The sequence below is a fragment of the Megascapheus bottae genome, chromosome 16 (assembly GCF_031878675.1).
Source record: "Megascapheus bottae isolate mThoBot1 chromosome 16, mThoBot2.hap1, whole genome shotgun sequence".
Taxonomy (NCBI): domain Eukaryota; kingdom Metazoa; phylum Chordata; class Mammalia; order Rodentia; family Geomyidae; genus Megascapheus; species Megascapheus bottae.
Window position 1 is genome coordinate 47438453 of NC_143524.1, and position 25830 is coordinate 47464282.

Sequence of the window (25830 nt, forward strand, 5' to 3'; positions counted from 1 at the left end):
CGCAGCCCCACGGCTGCACCACACAGTCAGGCTTCTGGGTCCGTACAGGGTTGAGCATCACGGGCCGGGCAAATTGGACTTGGCACTGAGATCAGCATCACTGTGGTCTGGGACGGAAGGAGGGCGACCCCTCCCTGGGGGGAGCAGAGGACCCGCCCTGACCTAACCCGGCCCAGCGGGGTCAAGACTGGCCTGAGCACCCCGCCCCGAAGCTGGGTCTGAGATAAGGCCCGCTTAGTCCTGAGAGGTAAGAGGGTTGGAGATCCTGTGTGTGTGAATTGGGGCGCTCTCTCCACCTCAGTGTCTTGAGTGCCCCATACTTGCCCACGGGGCTCTGAGAGCCCGAGGCTGGGAGTCGGGAGGTCTGGGTGCATGCTGGGCCTTGCTGTGTGACCTTGGGCGAGTGGCTAGCCCTCTCTGGGCCTCAACCTCCTTCATCCTCAATTGTATGTATGTAGTTGCTATAGCTTTTGCCCCTCTCAGGTTTGAGAGCATCCTCTTCTAGTACCAAGAAGCTTCCAGGCTTTAGTGCAAGCACCAGGTCCCTGGGCTGGGCACCATTGCTCTGGTGTGGAGTAGGATTCTGCTATTCCAGCATCCTGGATCTGGGCACTTCGCTTAGCAAGGCTTTTTAGATGGGCGACCTGACTTGTCAACTTGGGCCCATCCCTTCCAGAACGCCTGGGTGGGGGGGATATCCCTTGCGGAGGTTCTTGAAGGGTGGGGAAGTGGGCTGGGTCCCCGTGGATGGAACAGCCACTCCCCTTCAATAACAGAGCACTCGCTTTCCACCAGGAAGACCATTTCTTCTTTTCAGAAGACAGTGTGGTAGCACAGGCAAGGGCCTCCAGAGTAGGATGAAGGTACCTTCCCAGGGCTGCCTTGGCTCCAAGTTCAGTTAGAATAAAATGAGAGAAAGAGAGAGGGGGGGCAGGCTGCCAAGATCCCAGGGGTCAGGGATGGTGGGGAGGGCACTTCCTGATGGGAGGGACAGCCAGCCACCCTTCAAGCAGCTCTGGCACCCAGGGGAATCAGAGGGTCCAGTTGGGGAGCAGAAGAGCTCCTTTGCTTTTAAGTGCTGAGCAGGGCCTGGGAACTGCTGCCCACTGTTAGTGAGACCTTGGGGAACCAGATGTCTTAAGATGAGACTCCGAGGCCTTCTGACCTGCGGGTTAAACAGGAGCAAGGTTTTTGTTTAGCTTTGCTTTTACAAATCAGTTTCAGGGTGGGTAGGGCTTTTCCTAATGCCAGTCAGTGACCTCTGGGTGTGATGCTTCCATCATCAGAGTCATGGCTGTCAAGACCAGGCCTGGGCAGTGAAAGGGTGGGATTAGGCTACCTGTGCAAGGGTCTTTCCTGGTTCCATCCTTGGTTTTCTGTCATCACTAGGCACACCTTCATGACACCTCTGTGTTTGACCACTGTCCTGTCTTGTGCACGGAGATGGGGATTGGACCCATTTCTTATTAAGGGAGAGCCCTGCCTGGCGGGAGATGCAGTCATAGAATATGGTTATTTTGAAATGGGGGAGATGTCAAGCGGCCCAGAGGGCTTTGGAGTCAGAGCTCCGAGATTCCCGCTGTGGAGGGATGAGAGAGGCCTCTTAGGATGGATGTGAGAGCTGGGTGTTGCAGCAGGATGACTTGGAACCTGCCAAGAGAGAAGAGACAGAAAAACCTTTCTGACCAGGAAGACATCAGAAAAAATGCCACTACCCACATTCTCATCTCTGCCCTACTTCAGCTTATTGTTCCCACCAGGGCCTGAATAGGAGGCCCAGGAGTTTGGACCATATCCTGAGGGGGGAGGGCAGCCTTGAGAAGCCTCGCTGGACAAGAGAGACTGGAGGGGTGATGCAGGCTATCTTGGGGCAATGGAGACAAGCCAGGCTCCCCATGAAGGAACAAGGATTTGTAAGCACACAGCAGAGAGACCAAGGGTCATTGGAGAGGGGCAGGTGATAGGATCTGGGCCTTCCAGGGGTGGAGCCGTGATTCTTCTGTGTGGCCTGGACGGTGCAGGGTGCTGCTGGCACTCCACTGGCTATCTTGCCACTGGGTCCAGGATTTAAGTGTAGCATTGTTGCTGTGCTGGCTGGGAAAGGGCAAAGAATGGGCAGGAAGTGATTTTCCCTTTGGTGTTGAGATACTCAGAGGAGTGGAGGAGCCCCTCCATCCAAGGCTTTGGCCACAGTGGTGGGTAGTGCTCGTTTCCTCTGGGACCTGTACTGCTATTGGAGGATGGATGATGGGAGGGCATGCGGAGGTTGTTTAGGAGACTATGCACTAGTCCTGGCCAGAAGTAAGAGGAGCTGATCTGGGTTGGGTCAGTAGTTTAGGAGAGGGTAGAAACACTAGGCTGTAGTGAGGACCAGTAAAGGAAGTTCTCTTTGGAAGCAGCTAGATCGTCAACATGTCTTATCTCCTTCCCCTGACTGTTTCTCTCCTCAATGCCACATGGCCCAAGAAGGGACCCACCACTACCCTGTTCTTATCCTTTTTATACCTTGTCCCAATCTTGAGAGTGGCAGACCCAGCATGACCCCTACTCTCCGTGAGAAGGCTGAGGAGCCAGGTAGGAGCTCCCCTCTGCCAGGTCACCTGGTGATTCTAGGACAAACAGCTTGGGTCCCCTGCTCCGGACACAGGCTCTTCTGAGGCAGGAGAGCTGCTGTCCGCAGCTGTGCTTGGCACAGGAAGCTTTCTCTTGGATCAGAGCCAAGTGTGGACTGGCTGTGTCCACATCCGGGGCCTTGGCAGAGTGATCCAGCCTCCTGTGAGGAGTGCTGGTGGCCACTGGCTTCTCCTCTCTGAGGGAGAGAACCCAGGTTCTAATCCTGCCCTGTCATGGCTGGGACCCTCCCTGTCACGAACCCTCTTGCGTCTGAGCCTCCTGCTTCCCTGCTTTAGCTTGTGATGGGGTCAGGTGAGGTTGAGGCCTTTAAAACCCTTTTTCATGAATGCATCCGGGAGATTCTTGAGTGGGTTTGTTGGTGACTATGGTGACCGCTGACTTGACTGCTGGCACAGGAGTGGGAGCAGGGAGCAGGGCCTTAGTATGACCAGGCCACAGACCCAGCAGGCCTGGCCTTGGACAATGAAGCCCTCCCCAAACAGTTCTGCTGCCTGAGCTCCCATCGGCTAGTCACAGCCTATGGCAGGTGGTATTAGGAGGACGATAGGAAATCATCACTGTTTGATCATGGGGTTTCAAACCATATCGTCTCATCTCATTCATCTGCATATTTCAAATGAGAAAAGAGGCCTGTGGATATACCTTATGACACACCTGTAACTGTTTTGGGTCCCCCCCTAACCTAGAACCTTTCCTGGCCCTAGAACTCTTAACTACGCCTCTGTTCTGTATTGCTGTACACAGCTGCCAGGTCCTGTCTCACTAGGTTTCTCCTTAGTGGCTTGAGAGGCAGGCTTTCTTGACCCCCCGTGTTGAAAGCATGCCATATCCATTAGTCTGCAGGATGGAGTGAGGATGGCTACACTACCAACATGTCCAGTCAATACAATGGAGATCATACTACTGACTGGCAAGAGAATAAAAACTTGACTCTGGAGCACTAGTGCCTATACTCATGCCTGTAATCCTAGCTACCCTGGAGACTGAAATCTGAGGATGGCAGTTTGAAGCCAGCCTGAGCAGAAAAGATCATGGGACTCCTGTCTTGAATTAACTACCAAAAATCTGGAAGTGGAGCTATGGCTCAAGTGGTAGAATGCTAGCCTTGAGCATAAAAGTTCAGGGATAGTGCCCAGGCCCTGAATTCAAGCCCCAGGACTAGCACAGGGGGAAAAAGGACACTGCTTTGGCAGGAGAGGACAGGGCTGAGAGGAGGACAGTAAGTGCTCTCCGCCCCCCTTTTCTTTTTTCTAGTGCTGGGAATTGAATCCAGGGCTGAGAATGCTGGGGAAATGCTTTATTCAACTAAATCCCTAACCTGGAGATCTTTTTTTTTTCCTCTCTCTTCCTTTCTTTGGCAGTTCTGGGATTGAACTTAGAGCAAACACTCTCCCACTTGAGCCGTGCCTCCAGTCCTGTGGTTATGTTGTTTGAACTCAGCTTGTTTCTAGCACTGATTTTTGCTGGTGGTCAGATAGGATTCCTACCCAATTTTCCTGGGTATGATCTAGTGTTATTAGGCTTACTTCAGTTGCAATGTGTCCTGCTACTTGAAGAGAAGGGATCTTGTGGACTTTTTTTCCCATGGCCTTGAACCATGATCCCAAGAATCTTAGCCTTCCAAGTAGTTATGATCACAGGTGTGAACCACTGGCACCCACGAAATAGTTTTGCTTTTTTTTCCCCCCTAGTACCAGGGCTGTGCACTTGTTTGGCTCTTCTGTTTAATCACTGAATAGTGTCTACACTTGTAGCTTTTGCTAGTTAAGGGGAGGTAAGAGACACATGGATTTTCTTGCCTGAGCTGGCTTTGAATCTTGCTCCTCAGATTCCAGCCTCTTGAGTGGGTAGGATTACAGGCATGAGCCACAGGCACTTGACTAAATATGATTTTTAAAGTACTTTATGTCTTGGGTAGGCATCTTCTGAAACATATCAGACTGAAAGCTTCAGAGTGCTGGAATTGACATTTTCTTGGAACTTCATTGAGCTCACCGCTATGCTGTGGACTTTATATTTGTCATCATGATTGTGCAAGGCAGAAACAGGCTCAGGGATCAGTAACCTTTAGGTAAGTAGAATGCATCCCGGCTGAGGCAGCCAGAACAGCATTTGAGAGACATAGCTGCACCCTTTAACCACATGAAGTCTGGCACTATGAGGGTTTGCACAGAGGACTTCTGCTCACTAGATAGGTGCGCTAAGCTTGAGGCATATCCCAGTTCTTTTGCTTGTAGATTTGTGTTTTAAATTGGATCTGGTACTTTTGCCTGATCCTCCTACCTCCTCCACCCACTTGAAGGACCATAGACATTTGCCACTACACTCATCTTATTTTTGAGATACTCTTTTTTTAAATTTTGGTGCCAATCCTGGGGCTTGAACTCAGGGCCTGACCACTGTTCCTGAGCTGTTTTTGCTCAAGGCTAGCGCTAGTGCACTACCCCTTGGCCATAGCTCCACTTCTGGCATTTTTTTTTTTTGAGCGGGAGGTAGTTCATTGGAGATAGTCTGAAGGACTTTTCTGCCTGGGCTGGCTCCAACCATGATCCCAGATCTCAAGCTCCTGGGTAGCTGGGATTATGGGCATGAGCCACTGGTGCCTGGCTGAGATAGTTTCACTTCTTTACTGGGGCTAGCCTGGAACTTGATGTCACCTCCCAAGTAGCTGGGTATGAGCCTTCGTGCCTAGCCTGATTACAATGAACTTTTAAGAGGATCTGCATCGACTGGGACATGGTCCCACCCCCAGGAATGAGACAAAGCAAAGTGGCCTGTGCATGTAACCTTGTCCACAGGCAAGAACTAAGACAGATGGGAGCATCTTTACAGGGCCTGGCACATAACTGAAACTCCCAAATATTTGGAGTTTTTCAGGCCAGGAAAGTGCTGGCTGAACTTTACACTGGTTAGTTGCAGTTTAGAAGCTCCAGTAGTTTTCACTGAGCCAGTGCATTTGGCCAACTACTGTCTGTTGAGCCTTCTATCCAGTACTGCTTAGCACAGGATGATCAGAGAAGCATCATGATACCCCTGCCTTCTATGTGCTGAGCATTGGGGATGAAGAGGAGTCAGTGTGGGGCAGTCAGAGCCAAAGGTTTCTAGAAAACATCCCAGGTGAAAGTTGAGTCACTGTACCTGCTCACTCACGCACGTCTCTTCTGTGCTAGGGGATGCCTGGTGAATGATATTTGACCTAAGGAATGAGGCATAACATTGTGGAGTAGACTGACCACCATCATATAATTGCAAGGGCTCTGAAGGAGAGGGACAGACTATTGGGGCTTTAAGTAGGGGCCAGGGAGTTCAGGTGGTGTGAAGCTAGGAGGGGAGGGAAGAGCATGCCCACAGGCCTAGTGGCAAGCAAAGGTGAGCATGGACTGTGTGAGATGAAGCTGGATGACTGGGGGCATAGGGCTGTGGAATCTGTCCCAGCGAGAGGGGGCTGAGCACACAGAGGTGTTCTACCTGTGTGACAGTTATGGAAACCCATCATTCCCCAGCTCTGAGTAATGGCAGCTGTAATGGAGGAACAGGCTACAGGTGGTTCTATGATTCATCAGTGGGTGAATTTATGCCTATGGGCACAGACTGGTTCACCTAGGGTAGTTGTTTTAGATAGAGGTATTGGATGTTTGCCTGGTATGAATGTGGTAGTAGGGGCTGACAGGCAAACACACTACTCTTGGAGAAGTCTTACAGAGGTATAGGGAAATTGCAAAAAGGCAAGAATAAAGTGTGAGGGATTTTGGGAAGCCCCCTCTGCTAGGCCTGTTATCCTTTTCCTGGTAGCTGGTGTGTGTGTGTGAGTTCTCTCACTTATTTCCCCTGCAGGAGGTGGCTTGACCAAGACTGCACAACAGATTTTGGATCCAGCCTTTGCTTGTCCTTGGAGTGATTGAGGCTCCCACCTCTCTGTGGACAAACCCCCCCAGCAGGCAGAACTATGATTCCTGTGTGTGTGTGTGTGTGTGTGTGTGTGTGTGTGCATGTGCGTGTGCATATACTGAAACTGGGCCTCAAGCTCTTGCTTTAGTTTTTTTTTTGGGGGGGGGTCATGGGGTCTGAGCATTGTCCCTGAGCTCTTCAGCTCAAGCCCTACCCCTGGGCCTGGGCACTGTCCCTGAGCTCTTCAGCTCAAGGCTACCTGCCTACCCTTGAGCCTACTGAGTAGCTACAATGACAGGCATGAGCCACCGCACCCTGCTTTAGTATTTATGACTCAAGGATAGTGTTCTGCCACTTGAACCACACTGCTGATTCCAGCATTTTGCTAGTTAACCAGAGAGCCTCTGGGATTTGTCTGCTCAGTGTAGTTTTCAATGCTCAAACATAGATCACTGGCTCTCATCTTTTTATTATTTGTTACTGTGGTGCTAACTCAGGATATTGTACTTGCTAGGCAAGCAAGCGCATTTTCATTGAGCTACATCCCAGCGGGTTTATTTTTTTTTAATTTTCTTTAAAAAAAAAACAAAACAAAACAACAACAAAAAACCAATTATATGTCCAGACCTACAGTTCCAACCAGGTAGGTTTCCCTACCGCATTTCACAGAAGAGAAAAGCAAGGCCCGGGAGGGTCCAGGTGCTCTACCCACGTGCCTGCACTCAGGTGATGGCGCTCCCACGGCCCTCTCTGGATTCCCCACAGCTGCAGGGCAGGGTGGGCGTGACCTCCCGCTTCCTGTCTCCCCCCACACCAGCGGCCATCATGGACAAGATCCTGGAGGCGGTGGTGACGTCGTCGTACCCGGCGAGTGTGAAGCAGGGGCTGGTGCGGCGCGTACTGGAGGCGGCCCGGCAGCCGCTGGAGCGGGAGCAGTGCCTGGCGCTGCTGGCCCTGGGCGCGCGCCTCTACGTGGGAGGCGCCGACGAGCTGCCTCGCCGCGTGGGCTGCCAGCTGTTGCACGTGGCGGGGCGCCACCACCCCGACGTCTTCGCCGAGTTCTTCAGCGCGCGCCGCGTGCTGCGCCTGCTGCAGGGGGGCGCGGGGCCCCCGGGCGCGCGCGCGCTGGCCTGCGTGCAGCTGGGGCTGCAGCTGCTGCCCGAGGGGCCCGCGGCCGACGAGGTGTTCGCGCTGCTGCGGCGCGAGGTGTTGCGCACGGTGTGCGAGCGCGCGGGGCCCGCCGCCTGCGCTCAGGTGGCCAGGCTGCTGGCGCGCCACCCGCGCTGCGTGCCCGACGGCCCGCACCGCCTGCTCTTCTGCCAGCAGCTGGTGCGCTGCCTAGGCCGCTTCCGCTGCCCCGCCGAGGGCGAGGAGGGCGCCGTGGAGTTCCTGGAGCAGGCCCAGCAGGTGAGCGGGCTCCTGGCGCAGCTGTGGCGCGCGCAGCCCGCTGCCATCCTGCCGTGCCTCAAGGAGCTGTTTGCTGTCATCTCCTGCACAGGTGCGTGTGCGCCGAGAGCAGGGCTGGCCAAGGCCCTGCCCGGTCCCCAGGTATCTCCCTGCACCCTGGGTGAAGGGCGAACGCCTGGGTGGGGGGTGCTACCATACCTCTTAATTCAGCAAACCTGTCCAGAGTGCCTGCTGTGAGCCCTGGCCTATGGTGGGTGCTGGGAATGCAGGCATTGAGCGCCTGCTGTGGGAGCTGAGCGAGCCAGACAAGATGGTGGGTTTAGTGGCTGGACAGTGTGTTTGTCTTCTGTGTTCTCTGCCCAGGGGTTGAGCCCAGTGCTTCACACATGCTAGGTAAGGTTACTAAGACTTGAGCCACATGTCCAGCCTTACTTGTATTTTGGTTTTGAGTTAGGGTCTATGCTGATCACTTTGCCCTGGTTGGCCCTAGACTCTCAATCCTGCTTATATTTGAAGTAGTTTCAGGAGCGCACCACACACCAGAAGTTGGGGTCAGAGTCACCCTGGACCCCTCCTCTTGAGAGCTCCTTCCCTAGCAGGAGATGCTGGGCTTTGATTTAGGTCAGAGGCCTTGGTCCTCCATTAAGTTCTTCTCAGTGTAGCCTTGGGCTGGATGTGGGGACAAATCAGCTACAAATCCGTTTCAGCCTTTAAGGAGCTTGCAGGTGTTAACGGTAGACTTTTGTGTGTTTTTTTGGTACTAGGGCTTGAATTCAGGGCCAGAATGCTGTCTAAGCTTTTTTTTTTTTTTGCCCAAGACTAGCTCTCTTTTACCTGAGCCATAGCTCTACTTTTTTGGTGGCTAGTTGGAGATGAGTCTCATAGGCTTTTCTGCCCAGGCTGGCTTTGAATCACAATCCCCAGATCTTAGCCTCATAAGTGGCTATGATAAGTGGTTTGAGCCACTAGTGCCAGGCTAACTGTAGACTTTTGAACTTCCGTTGACTATGTTGGGTATTGATTCTAGTGTGACTGACTAAGCAACAGTGTCATCTCTCCTAAACAGTCTTCAGGCCCGGCACTCACACTTGGAGGTTAGAGCCCAGGTCTGGGTCCATAGAAGTGCCATTGAAGGGTTGCTGATGAGTCAGTATGGACTCGGGACTTATGATGCTGCCCGGAAAGATGAGGGGGCCCTGGTGTGTTCTTTGCAGCATGAGGGCACAGAGAACTCAGTGTAAGTCCCTGTTTCAGAGGAGGAGCCACCGTCCAGCGCCCTGGCCAGTGTGGTCCAGCACCTCCCGTTGGAGCTCATGGATGGTGTTGTCCGGAACCTCAGCAATGATGACAGTGTGACAGACTCCCAGATGCTGACTGCCATCAGCAGGTGGGTGCTGAGGGCCAGCTGGTGGGCAGGGCCAGCTCCCTCCTCTTCTGAGTGTGCCTTCCAGACAGCTAGATAAGATTTAGGTTAGAGCTGGGAATTTGGCCTAGTGGTAGAGTGCTTGCCTAGCACACATGAAGACCCAAGTTCAATTCCTTGGTACCACACACACAGAACAAGCTGTAAGTGGTGCTGTGGCTCAAGGAGTAGTGTGCTAGCTTTGAGGAAAGCCCCAGGACAGTGATCAGGCCCTGAGTTCAAGCCCCAGGACTAGCAAAAAAAATTAGGTAAGAGGCTGGGCCCTTTTTACTTGTTGACTTGTCACATGTGTTTTCCATTTCTGTTTGGCCAGAGTAGGATATGGGGATGCAGAGCCTTGCCCTAAGGAGGCTGTCAGGTAAAGTACCAGCTGTGTGACCAGGAAATGCCAGTGAATTTGCAGCCTTAGTTTCTCCATCAGTGAAAATGGAGGTGGGTGGTGGCAAGAAAAGATTGAAGTCTTTATAATGTGCTTTCTGAGTTTGGAATATACTTTAAACAAGATCTGGGTGCTTTTCAGCTCACAGAGCCCATGTGCATCCTGCCTCCCCCATTTGAATGTCGTCACTCCTGTGTTCTAACCAACCTGCCTGTCTTGTGACCTCAGAATATGCCACCTATCTATCCTCCCTTTAATCCTCAGCCTCCTGTGCAGTCCCTACCCATGCCTCCTGCCATTCCTGCCATCCTTCTGTGCAGATCAACCATCTTAGCCCTTCTGAAATGTGCACAGTATGCCCCCCGGGTGGATTCTGCCTCCACTTCTCACCTCTGGGAATTTGCAGAAGTCATTCAGCCTTTGTGTTTGACTTTGCTCAGCTCTAAAATGGTTATCACTGGGCCCATCATAGAGGAGATTCTGTGAGGTTTAGATGAACCACATGGAGTGCCTAGAACAGGCTGTGGGAAGCATTGCTACTGTAATGTCACTACTCTTGTTTTCTCCCTTTGTAGCAATGAGCACACAGATGCCGTCAGCGGTAATATTTTCTTGAGCACTGTGTTAATTCACAGAATGCAGAGCAGAGACTACATTGGCTGGTTATTGCTGCCACTTAATTTTTTTTTTTTTGCCAGTCTTGGGGCTTGAACTCAGGGCCTGAGCACTGTCCTTTGTAATAACCTGGCAGGCTTAGCTGCCAGATTGTTTTTGTGAAAATGCTTAACCTGCTCAATCACCTGTGATTTTTTACAACGACCTACGTGTGGTTTCATCCTTGTGGTTATTGACTGTGGGTATTGTAAGGTGACATCATATGGTGGCTACCTTTAAAAGCTCAGCCTCAGTAAAGGTTGGGCTTCTATTAGCCCAAAGATGGAGAGTAACAGCTGTGCTGCTATTAAATTGATTTCCTAGCTTGTTTCACTGAGTGCTCGGAGGTTCAGGGTCCCCCCAAATGACTGGGATATTATGTCCTTGAGCTTTCTCAAGGCTAGAGCTCTACCACTTGAACCACAGTATCACTTCTGGCTTTTTCTATGTATGTGGTACTGAGGAATTGTGAGTGCTCGGCAAGCAATCTACCACTAGGCCAAACTCCTGGCCCTTAAAAAAACAACCCCCCCCCCAAAACCTTGAACTTAGCTGGGTACTGGTGGCTCATGCCTTTAATCCTAGCTTCTCAGGAGGCTGAGATCTGAGGACCATGGTTCAAAGCCATCCGGGGCCAGAAAGTCTGTGAGAATCTTGTCTCCAAAAAACTGCAATAAAATCATCACAAGTGGCACTGTGGTTTAAATGGTAGAGTGCTAGCCTTGAGCACAGAGAAGCTCTGGGATAGAGTCCCAGCCCTGAGTTCAAGCCCTGGGGCTGTCAAAAACCAAACCAAGAGCCAGGAGTTTGGCCTGGTGATAGAGTGCTTGCCTAGCATGCATTAAGACCTGGGTTCAATTCCTTGGTATCACACACGTAGAAAAAGCCAGAAGAGGTACTGTGGCTCCAGCAGTAGAGCTCTAGCCTTAAGAAAGCCAAAGGACAGTGCTCAGGTCCTGAGTTCAAGACCCAGGATTGGAAAAAAAAAACCCAAAACAAAAAACAACTATTGAACATGGGGACTCAGTCAACTATTTTGCTCATTGGATAGCAATCTACCACTTGAACCACACATTTCACCAGTGTTTTGCTGGTTAATTGGACCCAGAGTCTTTTTATCTGCCCAGGTGGGCTTTGAACCACCACTTTTCTAATTGTCCCTAAGTTAAGTCACTGGCACCCAGCCTTACTACCCCTTTCAACTAATTTGACAACCCTGGGAGGGAGCTGTCCTCTCCATTCTACAGAGGAAGAAATTGAGGTCCAGAGAGGGGAAGTGGCTTGCTGTAGGTGCTAGGATGAGCCCAAGCTCTTCAGACCTAGGACAGTACTGTCTTCTGGGCAGAGATGGCCAGAAGCCAGTCTGAATGTCTGGATTCCTTCTGGGCTTCCCCCTTCTGCCAGGTTTTGGGCTCATTTACATTTTCCAGAAATGTCTTCATCCTACCGACCCAGGGGGCTGCCCTGTGCATGTGTGTGAGGCAGTGTGGGGATATACTACTTCGTGGCTGGTCCTTGGGCTGCCCTTGGCCCTGTGTTACTGTCACTCCCCTCACCAGGATGATCGACTGGGTGTCCTGGCCCCTGGGGAAGAACATTGACAAGTGGATCATTGCCCTGCTGAAGGGCCTGGCCGCTGTTAAGAAGTTCAGCATCTTGATCGAGGTTTCACTCGCCAAAATTGAAAAGGTTGGTGGCCCTGTCCCAGCCAAAGCTGGTAGCCTTTCCTGCTAGTCTCTTGCCAGAAAAGTGCAGGAGTGGGAGGCGAAGGACTGCCCCTACTCTGCCAAGCTCTGCTATGTGATCTAGATTAATTCACCAGTTTTCTCTAGGCCTATGCTACCTACCTTCATTCCGTTAACCCTATTGGTCCATCCATCACTGCATCCATCTGTCTATCCATCCATCAGCTGTCTTGCTGCCCATTTTGGTCCGCCTGGCTCTGTGAGCACCTCTTGTTCTTACCCCCACATGGGACTGCTGCTTTAACTTTGCTGTGTCTCAGACTTCCTCAGGGTATCTACTGTGGCTGCACTCAGCCTGGAGTAGTTCCGGTCTGGGGTTGGGGACCACTCTTGACCAGAGACTATAAGGGTATCTACTGTGGCTGCATTCAGCCTGGAGTGGTTCCGGTCTGGGGTTGGGGACCACTCTTGACCAGAGACTATCTTTTAGGTCTTCTCCAAGCTGCTGTACCCCATCGTCCGGGGAGCCGCCTTGTCTGTTCTCAAGTACATGCTTCTGACTTTCCAGCACTCACATGAGGCCTTCCATCTGGTAAGAGCCCTGCATCCTTTCTGTCCCTGGATCCAACGTCTCTGCTGCAGTCCAAGTTAGGGCTTGAATTCTGGATGTACATATGTGAAACTGAGGCCCAAGGAGTTGTATGGCCTCCTCTGAGACACAATAACAACAGAACCTAGGCTGACGGCTAGTGTTCCTTAAGCCACTCCTGTGCCAGGCATGGGGCTAAGGATAGTATGTGTTCCCGGGCCCCCTCACTTTGCCTGCCTGCTTCCCCTGGGACCTGCATGTGCGACCATAGATTTGAATGGTTCCTGATCAGGATGGTGATGCCTGACTTTGAAACTTAAAGAAAATCCCAGGGCTGGAAATGTGTTTTTCATAGTAGACTGCTTGCCTAGCATGCATGAAGTCCTGGGTTCCATTCCTCAGTACCACATGAATGGAAAAAGCCAGAAGTGGCCCTGTGACTCAAGTAGTAGAGTGCTAGCCTTGAGCAAAAGAACCTCAGAGACAGTGCCTAGGCCCTGAGTTCAAGCTCCAGGACTGGCCAAAAAAAAAAAAAAAAAAAAAAAAGGCTCAGGCCCAGAGCCAGAGTTAAGGGTACACTTGCTCAATATTGTACCCTTGGGTGAAATAGAAGTGGGTGCACTCTGGGATGGTGGGAGGAGATTCGATGACATTATATATTGTCTAAAGTCTGCCACAGGTCAGGGGCTTGGTGCTTCTTGTTCCTTCCTTGCTCCTGTGTCCTGGCTGCCTGTTGAGACATTGAGATATGTACCTCATGGGGTTTGAAAATTGAAATTCCATAGAACAGGGGAAGAAACATGCTTTAGACTCAAGTGGATCTAGTTCAGATACCATCCTCTCCTAACCTCCCATGAAATCCTGGCAAATTATATAACCTTTCTGGGTAGAGGGCATAGCTTGGTGCTAGAGTGCCTGCCTGGCATGGGCAAGGCTCTGAGTTTGATCCTGAGCGTAGCAAGAAAACTAAAATTTACATAACCTCCAGCTTCTTCTGTGACAGGAGGGTGGCCGTGGTGAGGAAATGTTTGCGAGGAAAGCAATGGTGTTTGTCTCTAGATGCCATGCTCCTATTCCATTGCCTCTGATGGACAGAGTAGCTGTAGTCACTCAGAGCTTGGGACTCTTAGAGAGGATCAGCTGCCTGAGCTGAAGAACTGTACTCAGACCTCCTAGCAGCTGTGAGGTGTTACTTTCCCTGCTTTACAAATGAAGAAACTGAGGCAGGGAGCCTTGGGTGCTATGTCTTGCCAAGGGAATCACATCATGCAGGGCTCAGCCCATTAGGGCCAGGGGAGAGTGGCCAGTGCGCAGACCTGGCAGGCTCAGCGCCCTCCAGTGCTGTAACAGTGACCATGTTTCTTCCCCTATCCTTGCTCTTGCAGCTCCTCCCTCACATTCCTCCTGTGGTGACTTCTCTGGTCAAGGAGGACTCGAACTCGGGGAGCAGTTGCTTGGAGCAGCTGGCAGAGCTTGTCCACTGTATGGTGTTCAGATTCCCTGGCTTCCCAGATCTGTATGAGCCTGTCATGGAGGCCATCAAGGTGAGTGTGCCCTGCTTGTTTCTCACACTGATTCAGCAAAGGTGGTAGGGGCCTTCCTCAACGCTGGTGGCAGCCTCCTCACATTTGACTCCCCGGTCACCTCTTTATCACCTTCCCAGTGCCATTTGTGCTTCAGGCATGCTGAGCTACTCAGCCCTGGCATGGGCTTCCTCTGACGTGACAGCTTTGAGCCATATGCCTGCTCATCCTCTGTTCAACGCACAGCACCTGCTTGTCCTCATTCTCTGCTCAAGTGTTGCCCCCTACAAGAGGCCTTCTTGGGAACTCTCAGTACGCCCTCTCCAGGCTCCCACATCGTCACTATGTGCCTGTCCCCACCAAGCCGTGGGCAGAGAGCAGAGACAATTTACACTTGTTTGTGGGACTGCTAATGCTTTGCTCTGTGCCCACTGAGGAAAACGGAGCCTCTCCATCTAGGAGCTTGCAGTCCGTAGGTGTATGTCACAGGCCTGCGTACAAAAGAAGTTTGATCTAATTATAATAGTGCACACTTGTAATCTCAACTATTAGGAAGGTAGACGCAAGATTGTAAGTTTAATGTCAGGACAGGAAAAATGACCAGGACCTTAATGCAAGAAAGGGGGGGAAAAAAAAAGGAAAAAAGCTGGGATGTGACTCACGTGTAGAACTTTTGCCTAGCACTGGGTTCAGTCCCAGGATAGCAATAAACAACAACATAAAAGGAAACAAAATCTGATTTAACCAGCTTAGGAAATTATTCGTAGGGGTTGTCCCCAAATCAGTAAAGAGCTCAGGAGGGAAAGAACTCTGGTTAGGAAGAGGCTTCAAGAAGGAAGTTGGAGCTTGTTGACAGATTGCTGGATCTGACAACCACTACCACCTAGACAGTAGGGCTTCATTTGATAGCCTTTGTACATGCTTTATCTTTTAATGTCATAGCATAAAAGCAGATACTATCTCACTTTCATATGTGAACTGAGATTTAGTGCTGTTTGGTTGAAAGGTCAAGGTGTGGGAGACTGGGGTCTTCTCCAGGCCGGTGCAGGGGAAGGTATCCTGGTCCTCAGAAGGTCTAACTTTCACTTCTGCAACCTGGCAGGCAGCCAGCCAGCCAGATACTTGGAAAGTACTCCCCTAGGAAACTTCTAGGAATGCTTATGAAGATGCAACAAAAGTCTCAGCAGAGCTTTTAAGAAAGTCGGGAGGATCCCTGAGGGGGGGGGGGGAGGGAAGGAAAGGAAAACAGTTCCAGGATGAGCTTTGAGAGACTTGGGTTGGGGTGAAGGATAGGCAAGTCACCAGTGCTTGAGCTGCAGGAGCAGGCCTGGAGGCTTAGGGTCCGTTCCCAGCAGAGCAGCCGTAGGAAGCCCACTGGAAAGCCTAAAGCCAAGCATGGCCTTACTGTTGCTGTAAAGTAAGCTGGGAAAAGTGATGCACTTGGTCCAGAATGACGAGGGAAGCTACCTGGCTTTGTCTGAGCTCTGGACTGGGGAGAGAAATGGTAAACAGCATCTTGCACTCAGGTGTGCCTGGGGGTTCAAATTCAGATCACTGTTTGGGTCAGAGGGGCAGCTCATGCCTTCACATTAAAAGTATCCTTACGTTTCCAGTGCCCAAGGATTTTTCTGGTAGACCCAAATCAAGCCGTAAAGATACATAGGTGGGTCCTGGGGCCTCATGTCTGTAATATGAGCTACTGAGGAGGCTGAGGATCCATGTTTGAAGCCAGCCTCTGTAGGAATGTCCATGACACTTATTTTTTAATCTCCAAGTAGCCAGCACAAAGCCAGAAGTGGAGCTGTGGCTCAAGTAGTAAGAGTGCCAGCCTTGAGTGGAAAAGGTGAGACAGCACCTAGGCTCTGTGTTCAAGCCCTAGTACTGGCACACACAAAAAAGATAACATATATGGTTTTAATAATGCAAATACTGCAAAGTTCAGTCTACTGTGAGCAACAAACCAAACCTCAGGCAATGTGTTTGGGTTTCTGTGTTTTTCAAACACAAATGTATACAAAGGCACAGCAGGAGCCCCCCCAGCAGGGTTCCAGCTCCCTGGTGGTGCTTGTGTAAAGGAGACCAGTCTGGTTTGTTGGTGTAACTGGGACTGTCTTCCTGCTGGGCTGGGCCCATGCTGTTCTGTCTTGTGTGCCCAGGGAAGAGGCAAGTGAGTGAGTGTCATCAGTGACTGCTGTGGGAACGCCCTGTAATATGGGAGTGAACAGAGGAGGAGGGAGAGTGGTTCTGCATGACATGTGAGGGAAACCCGGGCTTTGTATGCTGGTCCGGGAACCAGTAAGGAAGGTCAGAATGGCACAGGAGCCTTCTGGAGAAGCTACTTGGAAAGCTTTGGAGGCATGTGAAGGTCTGACTGTTAGGGACTTGTAGCAGAAAGAGACTGCAGATGAGCCAGGGGCAAAGACACACAGGTGGGAAGGTGGGGTCTGGTGTGATGGTTATGTGAGCTCAGTGATTGGAAGCTGGGCTGTGTCACCTGTCTTAGTTTAAATCTGCACTTTTCACATGTTCCTATTGGAGCATCTGATGGCAGAAGAAAGGCTTACCAAAGAATTTCTCTATAGTCTGTTTTCTCTCAAAGCCTTGGATACATGCTGCAGAACTAGAAGCATTTGCCGTTATGAAGCATTCTTTTCTTCCATGAATATTAACATGTGGCAACAGGAATATGTATCACATTTGCCTTGTGGCTTTGAAATAATCCTTGGTGTCAGCCAGTTTGATAGGCAAGGCAGCAAACGACAGGATCACTTAGGAAATTCTTTCACATGTATAGTGTACCCATATCTTTCTTTGTATACATATGCCTTTGTAAATTTTGGGAAATTCTTAGGGTGTGCAGACTTGTAAGAATTACTCTGGGAACTGTGCTCAGGCCATCACATATGTTTCTAGTAGCATTAGGAGTTTGAAAGTTACCTAAAAGCTTGTCTTTCCTGTGGTACAGAGCTCCTCACTCAGAAGGATAGAGTTTGATTTTTTTTTCCTAGCATGAATTTTTTTTTTCATTTACTATGAGGTGTGTCCTCTCTCTGTGTGGGTCTGTCTGCCTTTTGTCCCTAATATTGGATGTGTGAAGGGTTAGGTAGGGTATAATAGGAAGGGGGAAAAAGGTATGGAGCTGTTTTCTCCTTTCTGTTCTCTTGAATTATTTTGGATGGTTAGAAGTGACTGACTAATCTGGTAAATGATAGACCTGGTAAATGATAGACCAGATAAATGGTTCTATGAAATGAGTTTGTGGATGTGTTGAAGCACAGGCCGAGCAAGACCTGTGCTGGTGTGACGGTGTGCACAGGGGAGAGGGGGCTTGGATGCTATGCTGCACTGAGGTTCTGGCTCCTGGGCACATGTAGGCAGTTGTGCTTAGGAGCTAGAAATGGAAGCGCTGTCCGGAGTGTTGCCCAAATCTAGTAAGCAGCCCACATTGTACTTGGGCAGTTTTCTATATACATCTCCTTACTAGAACTAGAGCCTGCTAATCGTCAGAAGTGTCTGTTTCATGTGATAAAAGATACCGTGTGGAAAGGTGTGCTGATCCTGAGACTAAAAGACTCCATGCTCAGACCATCAGTCCATCTTCCACTCTGATTTCCAGGGCCAGACTGAATTCTGAATTCTCACTTTCTCCTGAGATCTGCCTCTGCATATCTAAAAGAAGGCAGCAAAGTGGGAGCGTCCCTGTGTACAAGCTCTGTGCAAGTACAGAATGCCAACCTGGGGTCTGGTCAGCTGAGGAGGCTGTGGCAGAAGTGTACTTACTGAGCAGGGCTGGGCTGCCAGGGAGCACGGCAGTTGAGACAGAACAGACACATTGATAGTGCTGGATTTGCCTGGTGGCAGGTGCTTAGAATCTGGTACCCTGGGCTCTACTGGGGACACTCACAAAGTCTCCGTGTATACTCAGGTCACCTGGAACCATTCTGGCTGAATCCTAGGTTTTTCCTCTGTGAGATAGGGCTGGTTACCTGAAGAGTGAGGTAGAGAGCCCGCATGTCAAAAGGAGCCCCTGGTGCCGGGAGTTTGGCCTAGCGGTAGAGTGCTTGCCTAGCATGCATAAAGACTGGGGGTTCAATTCCTTACTACCACATACATAGAAAATGCTGGAAGTGGTGCTGTGGCTCAAATGATAGAGCTCTAGCCTTGAGAAAGTCCAAGGACAGTGTTCAGGCCCAGAGCTCAAACCCTGGACTGGGGGAAAAAAAAAAAGCCCCTGGAGTCGTTCTAAGTGGGCTGTGCATACCTTTGTCTCCCCACACCTTTCAGGATGTGGTTGGGAGAGCGTGCTGTCATTGGGAAGGTTTCCCAAGGCAGGGGATGCTTTCTGAGTTGACAGTGCTCCCTGTTCTACCTCCTGTTCCTCCTCAGGACCTGCACATTCCCAGTGAGGACCGCATCAAGCAGCTGCTGGGGCAGGATGCCTGGACCTCACAGAAGAGTGAGCTGGCTGGCTTCTACCCTCGGCTCATGGCCAAGTCTGACACAGGAAAGATTGGTTTAATCAACCTGGGCAACACGTGCTACGTGAACAGCATCCTGCAGGCCTTGTTCATGGCTTCAGAGTAGGTGCTGCTTGTTTTTCTTTTCTTTTTGGGAAATGTAGCCCAGGCTGACCTTGAGCTCTCAATCCTCCTGTCTCAGCCTCCTGGCTGGGATGATAGTCTTATCCCATCGTGCCTTGCTTGCCTTATCTCAGTGAAACAATCCTTATTCTCTGTGGCTACTGATAGAGTTCATTTGATTGAAAACACTCATCGTAGCTGGGCCCTGATGGCTCACACTTACAATCCTAGTTACTCAGGAGGCTGAGATGATCTGGGGATTGACGTTCCTAGCCAACTGGGACAGGAAAGTCTGTAAGACTCTCATCTTCACCAAAAGAGCCAGAAGTAGAGCTGTGGCTCAGGTGGTTGAGCACCCACTCAGGGACAGCACCCACGCCCTGAGTTCAAGCACTAAGACTGCTACAAAAACAAAGTTTCAGTTTTGGTTTCTGGAAAAGCAGCTCTGGCTTAATGGACTGAAGCTGGGTTTTTCTTTTGTCTGCTGTAGTAGGGGAAATTTTGCTGCTCCTTCTTCCTCTGCTCTGGGAAAGGTCTAGGTTTTTTTTTTTTAATTTGGGTATGTGTATATGCATGCATGTAAGTGTCAGTATTAGGGCTTGAACTTGGGATCTCGTGGTCTTGTTTAGCTTTTTCATTCAAAGTTGACCCTCTACCACTTCAGCCACTGCTCTTCTTCTGGCTTTTTGTTAGTTAATTGGAGATAAGGTCTTATAGACTTTGCTGCTTGGACTGGCTTTGAGCCTTGATCTTTGGATCTCAGCCTCCTGAGTAGCTAGGATTACTGGCATGAGCCACCAGGATCCCACTGTTTTTCTACTTTTCAGTGTGTCTGGAGCAATGCTTATGTAAAGTACAACAAAATGAGTATTCAGAAAAATGACCATGTAATTTTGTGCACATAGTGAATGTGAACATGCCCATAAGTTCTAGAGGATTGTGTGTTTTCTGTACTTCCTGGTCTGGGTCCTGTTTTGAGTGGTGGATGTGTGGCAAAACGCAGGACTGACCAGGTCAAGGCAGTTTGTGAGAATAACAGCTCAGTGGCAGCGGGGAGGCTTGTGTCCCAGAGACAGCAGGTGTCCCAAAGGTTCTGCTGTTCTAGGACCAGACCCACCAACCCCTGCAGTGTTTCTCATGTTCACCCTGCCTCTCTAACTTGAAGGCGGGGGGAGCTGAAGGCGGTTCTGGGGCAGGGGCAGCACGAGTGGGTGGGAAGGCCTGGGTCTGGACAGTCCTGTTGTGGGTGGGGGGAGGGGCGATGTTCCGCAGAGAAACAGCTCACAGGATGTGAGTGGGGTGATGTCTGCACTGACTCAGTGTGCCAGAATCACAATCTTAGACTGGGGCTCTCCAGTCACACGCTATCATAGCTGGACCATTCGAGTCACTTTGCTGTCCCTTTTATTGTCATAGTAAAGCCACTGCTGTGTTCTCAACTTTGGTCAGTACAGTCTTCTGCCCCCTGACTCTGGAGCTCTGGGTGCCCAGTGGAGAGGCGAGGCCTTGGAGGGCCCCTCTGACCCTGGGTGCGCTGTTTTATTTCAAAGCTTTCGACACTGTGTGCTTCGGCTGACTGAGAACAACTCCCAGCCCTTGATGACCAAGCTGCAGTGGCTGTTCGCCTTCCTGGAGCACAGCCAGGTGTGTGCCAGGGCAGGGGAGGCTGTACCGCTGGGCTGTGAGGACACTGTCTCCGGGACCTGCCTGCCTCTGGCTGCAAGCCCTTGCTCTGAGTGAGCATCCGGCCGGCACAGGTTTTCAGCCAAAGCCCCTAGGTGTGTTCAGTGTCCACCACCAGGGCAGGTGCTTTCCAGAGTCCTCCCAGGACCTGCTGCCCGCGCCTCCTCTTGACAGTTAAGTCCATGGCCGGAGGTCCTCCTGCTCGTGCACTGCCGAGCACCTGGGGAATGTTGAGTGCAGGGGGGAAATACTGTTTTCTACTCTCATAGCCAGGGCCCTGTGTGAGCCCCGAGATGAGTGTGATAAAAGGCCTGTGAGGAAAAGGAGATGGAGGGGGACAAATAGTGCGCTGGAAAGAGCAGCAGTAACGGAGGCTGTACTACCCTGGGCCCATGGTGACAGAGGACAGCAGTGCTGTAGGCAGACAAGAAGGTAGCAAGTGGGCAGTGTTTTCTGAAAAGCATGTGTGTGAGGGGGAGCAGCTATTTCTGTGACCTGATGGGGGGCTGCAGGGACTTTGTGACATGGATGTGCCAGGCCAGCTAGAAAGGACTTGGTGAGGGTGTTGGTGTGTTTGGGGTGCATCCCTGGGGAGATCCAAAGACCTAGCATGCTACAGAGCTAGTAGACATGGCTCTGACCCCACCTTTCACCTGCCTTGTTGTAGAGGCCTGCCATCTCCCCTGAGAACTTCCTGTCTGCATCCTGGACACCGTGGTTCAGCCCTGGAACCCAGCAGGACTGTTCAGAGTACCTGAAGTATCTGCTAGATCGGTGAGAAGCCTAGGCCCTGTGTGTGTGTATACACGTGAACATGTGTACACTTGTATGTATGCTGTCCTTGCCTGTGTGATTCCTTGGACAGAGCCACAAATCCGTCCTCATGTTGTGTATGCATGAAGGGTAGTGTGGAGCGTGTGTCTTCTCCGGGCAGACTCCTGCATGTGTGTAGATGTTGGCTACTGAATGAGGTAGGCAGAAGGTGGGGGCACCGGAAGCAGGCCTGCTGTACACACGTAGAACCTCGTGTTCCCTGCTTGCTCCAGGCTGCACGAAGAGGAGAAAACAGGGACAAGAATCTGCCAGAAGCTGAAGCAGTCCAACATGCCCTCCCCACCCGAGGAGCCCCCAAGCCCCAGCTCAACCTCTGTGGAGAAAATGTTTGGGGGCAAGATTGTGACTCGGATATGCTGTCTCCATTGCCTCAATGTCTCTTCCCGAGAGGAGGCCTTCACAGACCTGTCCCTAGCCTTCCCTCCCCCAGAGCGCTGGCGGCGCCGGAGGCTGGGCTCCGTGATGCTCCCCGCAGAGGACGGCATAGCCCCAGAACTGCCACAGGCTGCGGGCAGGGTGGTTCTGCAGAGGCAGAGGAAGCAGTGCATCACGGGGGACGCGCCCCCCACGGTGCTGGACCTGGAGGGCCTGGGCTCCGCAGCTACCGGGCAGAGCCTGCAGGAGGAGAAGGCCGAGGCAGGGGAGACGGGCAAGGAGAAGGCAGAGGAGGAGGAAGTGAGAAAGGAAGAGGAGGAGGAAGAGACTCAGGAAAAGGAAGAAGATAAAGAGAAAAGAGAGAAGGAGGAAGAGGAGAAGGAGGCAAATGACAAGAAAGAAGAGGGCAGCCTGGGGCTGGGGACCCTCCAGGATGCGGCCACCACCTCCAGGGAGCAGGTGTCTGGCCCTGAAGGTTCCCGCTCCGTCCTGGATCTGGTCAACTACTTCCTGTCCCCCGAGAGGCTGACAGCAGAGAACCGCTACTACTGTGAGCCCTGTGCCTCGCTGCAGGACGCCGAGAAGGTGGTGGAGCTGAGCCAGGGGCCCCGCTACCTCATCCTCACCCTCCTGCGCTTCTCCTTTGACCTGCGCACCATGCGGCGGCGTAAGATCCTGGATGATGTCACCATCCCCCTCCTGCTCCGGCTGCCGCTGTCTGGAGGCCGGGGCCAGGCCTATGACCTCTGCAGTGTGGTGGTGCACTCAGGCGTGTCCTCGGAGAGTGGCCACTACTACTGCTACGCCCGGGAAGGTGCTGCACGCCCTGCTCCTGCTCTGGGGGCTGCCAATAGGCCGGAGCCCGAGAACCAGTGGTATCTGTTCAACGACACACGGGTGTCCTTCTCCTCCTTCGAGTCTGTCAGCAATGTCACCTCCTTCTTCCCCAAGGACACGGCCTATGTGCTGTTCTACCGACAGCGGCCTGGGGAGGGGGCTGAAGCAGAGTCAGGGTCTCCCAGGGCCCGAGCAGAGCCCACCCTCCACAAGGACCTGATGGAAGCGATTTCCAAAGACAACATCCTCTACCTGCAGGTGGGCAGCCTGCTGCTGCTGGCACTTGCTGGCTGGGGTGAGGGTGGGGGGGTGGGGAGGGGCTCCCAGCACGTCCATGTACTTAGATCTCTTCTCGTCTATTTGTGGGTCATGGGGCTTGAACTCGGCCTAAGTGCTATCCCTGAGCTCTTCAGCTCAAGGCTACTGTCCTATCCTTGAGCCAAGCCCCACTTCCCTTTTTCTAGAGGTTAATTGGAGATAAGAGTCTCAGGTCCTTTTGTGTCTGGGCTGGTTTTGAACCTTGATCCTCAGATCTCTGAATAGTTAAGATTACAGGCGTAAGCCACTGTGCTTGGCCCATGTATTTATTTTTATGCTGGTCCTGGGCACTATTCTTGAGCTTTTTTGCTCAAGCTTAGTGCTCAACCACTTGAGCCACAACTCTGCTTCTGGCTTTCTTGGTGCTTCATTGGAGATAAGTGTCTCATGGGTTTTCCTGCCCAGGCTGTCTTTGAAATTTGATCCTTAAATCTGTTTCCTGAGCAGCTAGGATTGCAGGCATGTGCTACTGGTTCTCTTACATTTTTAAGTCTGTCCACCCTGTCATTCCTCAGTATTTGGAATATGCTGGAGACCAGATGACCTTATTTCAGGAGCATAGACATTTGGCAGCAGGTTGTAGGGTTGTTAGTAAGCATGCCAGAGGGGCAGGCTGGACTCTGTTAGGCCAAGTAGCAGTGTCGGTGGGTAGGAATGCGTGTAGGGGCCATCTTCCCCTGTAACCTGCCTGTCCCAGGGCCTCTGTTGGTCAGGAGTGGCACTGGAGTATTTAGCAATGGGCACAGGCAGGGCCTGCAGATCTTGCCCTTGGTGTTCGGTACAGGTCAGACAAGGGTAGGACCCCAGGCCTTCCTTGGCTTTTCTGTTGGGCTGTGCAGGTGAGGCAGGAAGTCTCATTCCAGCAGCAGGAAGAGCTGGGGGGCAGAGGCTGTTCCTTGTGCCTGGAGGAGGCAGTGGTGGATCTCTAGGCCTTTGACAGTCAAGTACTGATGGGTTCCTGTGCCCCAAGGGACCCAGTTGTCACTGAGAGGAGGGCTTGAAGACTAGAGCTGGGGTGGAAGGATGGATGGGTCTTGTCCTCTCCGCCCCCCACGTTGCCACGGAGGTGGGATGCCCCAAGGACGTGCTGCACCTTCTCTGAGACCTGGCCCTGGGCTCCTAAAGGAGCTGGATGGCCTTAGGGGAGGGCTTTGGTTTAGGGGTGTGGCTTCTAAGCTTCCTCTCCATCCCCTCTGTTTCCAGGAGCAGGAGAAGGAGGCCCGGAGCAGGGCCGCGTACATCTCTGCACTCCCTGCCTCTCCACACTGGGGAAGGGGCTTTGATGAAGACAAGGATGAGGATGAGGGCTCCCCAGGAGGGTGCAGTCCTGCTGGTGGCAACGGTGGCGACTTCCACAGACTGGTCTTCTAACTCGAACTCTCTCCTAGGCTGGTCCCACCCATGGGAACATCACCGTCAACTTTAGAGGACATAATAACCGCCCCCCTTTTATTTCTGGGAGAAAGGATCCTGGTGGGGGTTTGGGCCCAGGCAGAGCCTCTCTTTAAGACAGGGTCTGGGTGGACTATGGAGACACCTAGGGTGGAGGAGGATGAGGATGAGAAGCTGGAAAGGAAGCATCCGGGACTTTGGTCCTCAGCCTAAATGGCACATGGTAGCCCAGATGTGGACCTTAGGTCAGGCCTCAGGTGCTGGTACTGGGCTCAGCCTCATTAAGGTTTTACACCCAAGTGACCTAACTTGAAGCATCTTAGACATGTTCTGGGTTTTGCCTCCCTGCTTTCCCCACACAGGCCCCGTGCTGGAGGAATGAGCTATGCTGGCTCAGGCTTGGGCTCGGGAACCTGGCTGAGCATCTGCTCAGTGCCACCGCCGCTACGCTCCCTTCATAGTTCCTGCGCGATAGGAGAAAAAGCACAGTGGGCCCAAGCCCTTGCACCAAGGAGGCGATACCAAGGTGTCACCTCTGTCTGCCTTTGTTTCTCCAAGGGGTTTCAGAGGTAAGGTATGTGGGTAGTGTAGGTGGGAAGCATTGTGGCACAGGATCAGGGATGAAGGTTCTCACCTGCTTGTCCTCTGTACAGGAGAGCAGAGTCCCTCACCTCCACCCTCCTCACCTGCCGCAGTGCCTCACATGACACCAGTTGGATCCCTTTGGTTAAGGTTGAGAGTTCTTAGTTTACAGCAGAGATGTCTGTTAGGAAGCATTGTCTGTGCAGAGGAAGCTGGCTGGCTCGGCTCTTGTGGTGTGTGTGTTGGGGATGGATCAGATGGCACAGATGACCTTGTTGGGACCTTGTTGTGCCCTAACATGGCTGTAGCCCTTTCTCAGAGGAGAGGAGACTCAGGTCCTCAAACAGGAATAAAACTAGGTTCTCTGCAGCCTGTGAAGGATGCGTCATTCTTTCCATCTCAGGGGCTGTGGTATCTTGCCGTGTGCTTGGTTTTCTTTCTGGGTGCTGGCAGTGTGATGGTGACTGTGGCTCTGGGCTGGTAAGGTGAGAATGTGTGCCTGCCCCTGGGGGCTTTCCAGTGCAGTGTGGAGGTGAGCCTGTGGTGCTGGATGGGGAGGACCCCTGGGGGACAGCAGGATGAGGTGCTGGAAAGTGTTCCACTGAGGTATGTTGAGGAGGAGGGGTGAGTGTGAGGTGTGTGTGAACCCCACCATAGCTGAGACATTCCAGAGTCTAAGAACTCTAGCTGGCCAGGAATCGCTGCCATCCTCCTCTGCCCTCCCTTCTCTGAGAAGTGGGCATGGAGTGACAGGTCAGGATCTTTTCTGACCTGCACACAGCAGCCCCTGCCATTCCAGGGTCCACATGCAATTCCTCCTTAGGCCTTCGTTGGTTCTTGGAGCTAGAATGGGACACAGAAGTGGCCGTGTGAGGCCCAGGGCCTGCTCTTAGCACAGGGTCCCTCTCCACTGAGCCTGCCCATCCATCCACCTCCTTTAAGGTAAGAAGCGGGAAAGCAGGCACAGGTGGTAGCAGTCATAGGAAAAAAGGCTTCAAGGCTGCTGCTGGGGAGTCTTGGATCATGGTGTCACAGACTCCAGAGCTG

General features: G+C 52.0%; 1 protein-coding gene across 1 annotated transcript; it reads left to right on the forward strand.

Moving 5' to 3' along the window:
• The first annotated feature begins 21 nt into the window (after positions 1 to 21).
• Positions 22 to 25133, forward strand: Usp35 (ubiquitin specific peptidase 35). Its single transcript, XM_090348499.1, has 11 exons — positions 22 to 247; positions 7340 to 8020; positions 9184 to 9316; positions 11945 to 12074; positions 12561 to 12662; positions 14045 to 14203; positions 18569 to 18762; positions 20313 to 20406; positions 21113 to 21219; positions 21492 to 22749; positions 24013 to 25133. Exons 2-11 carry the CDS (start codon positions 7348 to 7350, stop codon positions 24178 to 24180), a joined length of 3018 nt encoding a protein of 1005 aa, XP_090204625.1. The 5' UTR covers positions 22 to 247; positions 7340 to 7347; the 3' UTR covers positions 24181 to 25133.
• The last annotated feature ends 697 nt before the right edge of the window (positions 25134 to 25830 follow it).

Coding starts and splice junctions, on each gene's coding strand:
- Usp35 (XM_090348499.1), top strand. CDS start 7,348: ATGGACAAGATCCTGGAGGCGGTGGTGACGTCGTCGTACCCGGCGAGT. Junction 18,763..20,312: donor GCCTTGTTCATGGCTTCAGA/GTAGGTGCTGCT, acceptor TTTATTTCAAAG/CTTTCGACACTGTGTGCTTC. Junction 21,220..21,491: donor CTGAAGTATCTGCTAGATCG/GTGAGAAGCCTA, acceptor TGCTTGCTCCAG/GCTGCACGAAGAGGAGAAAA.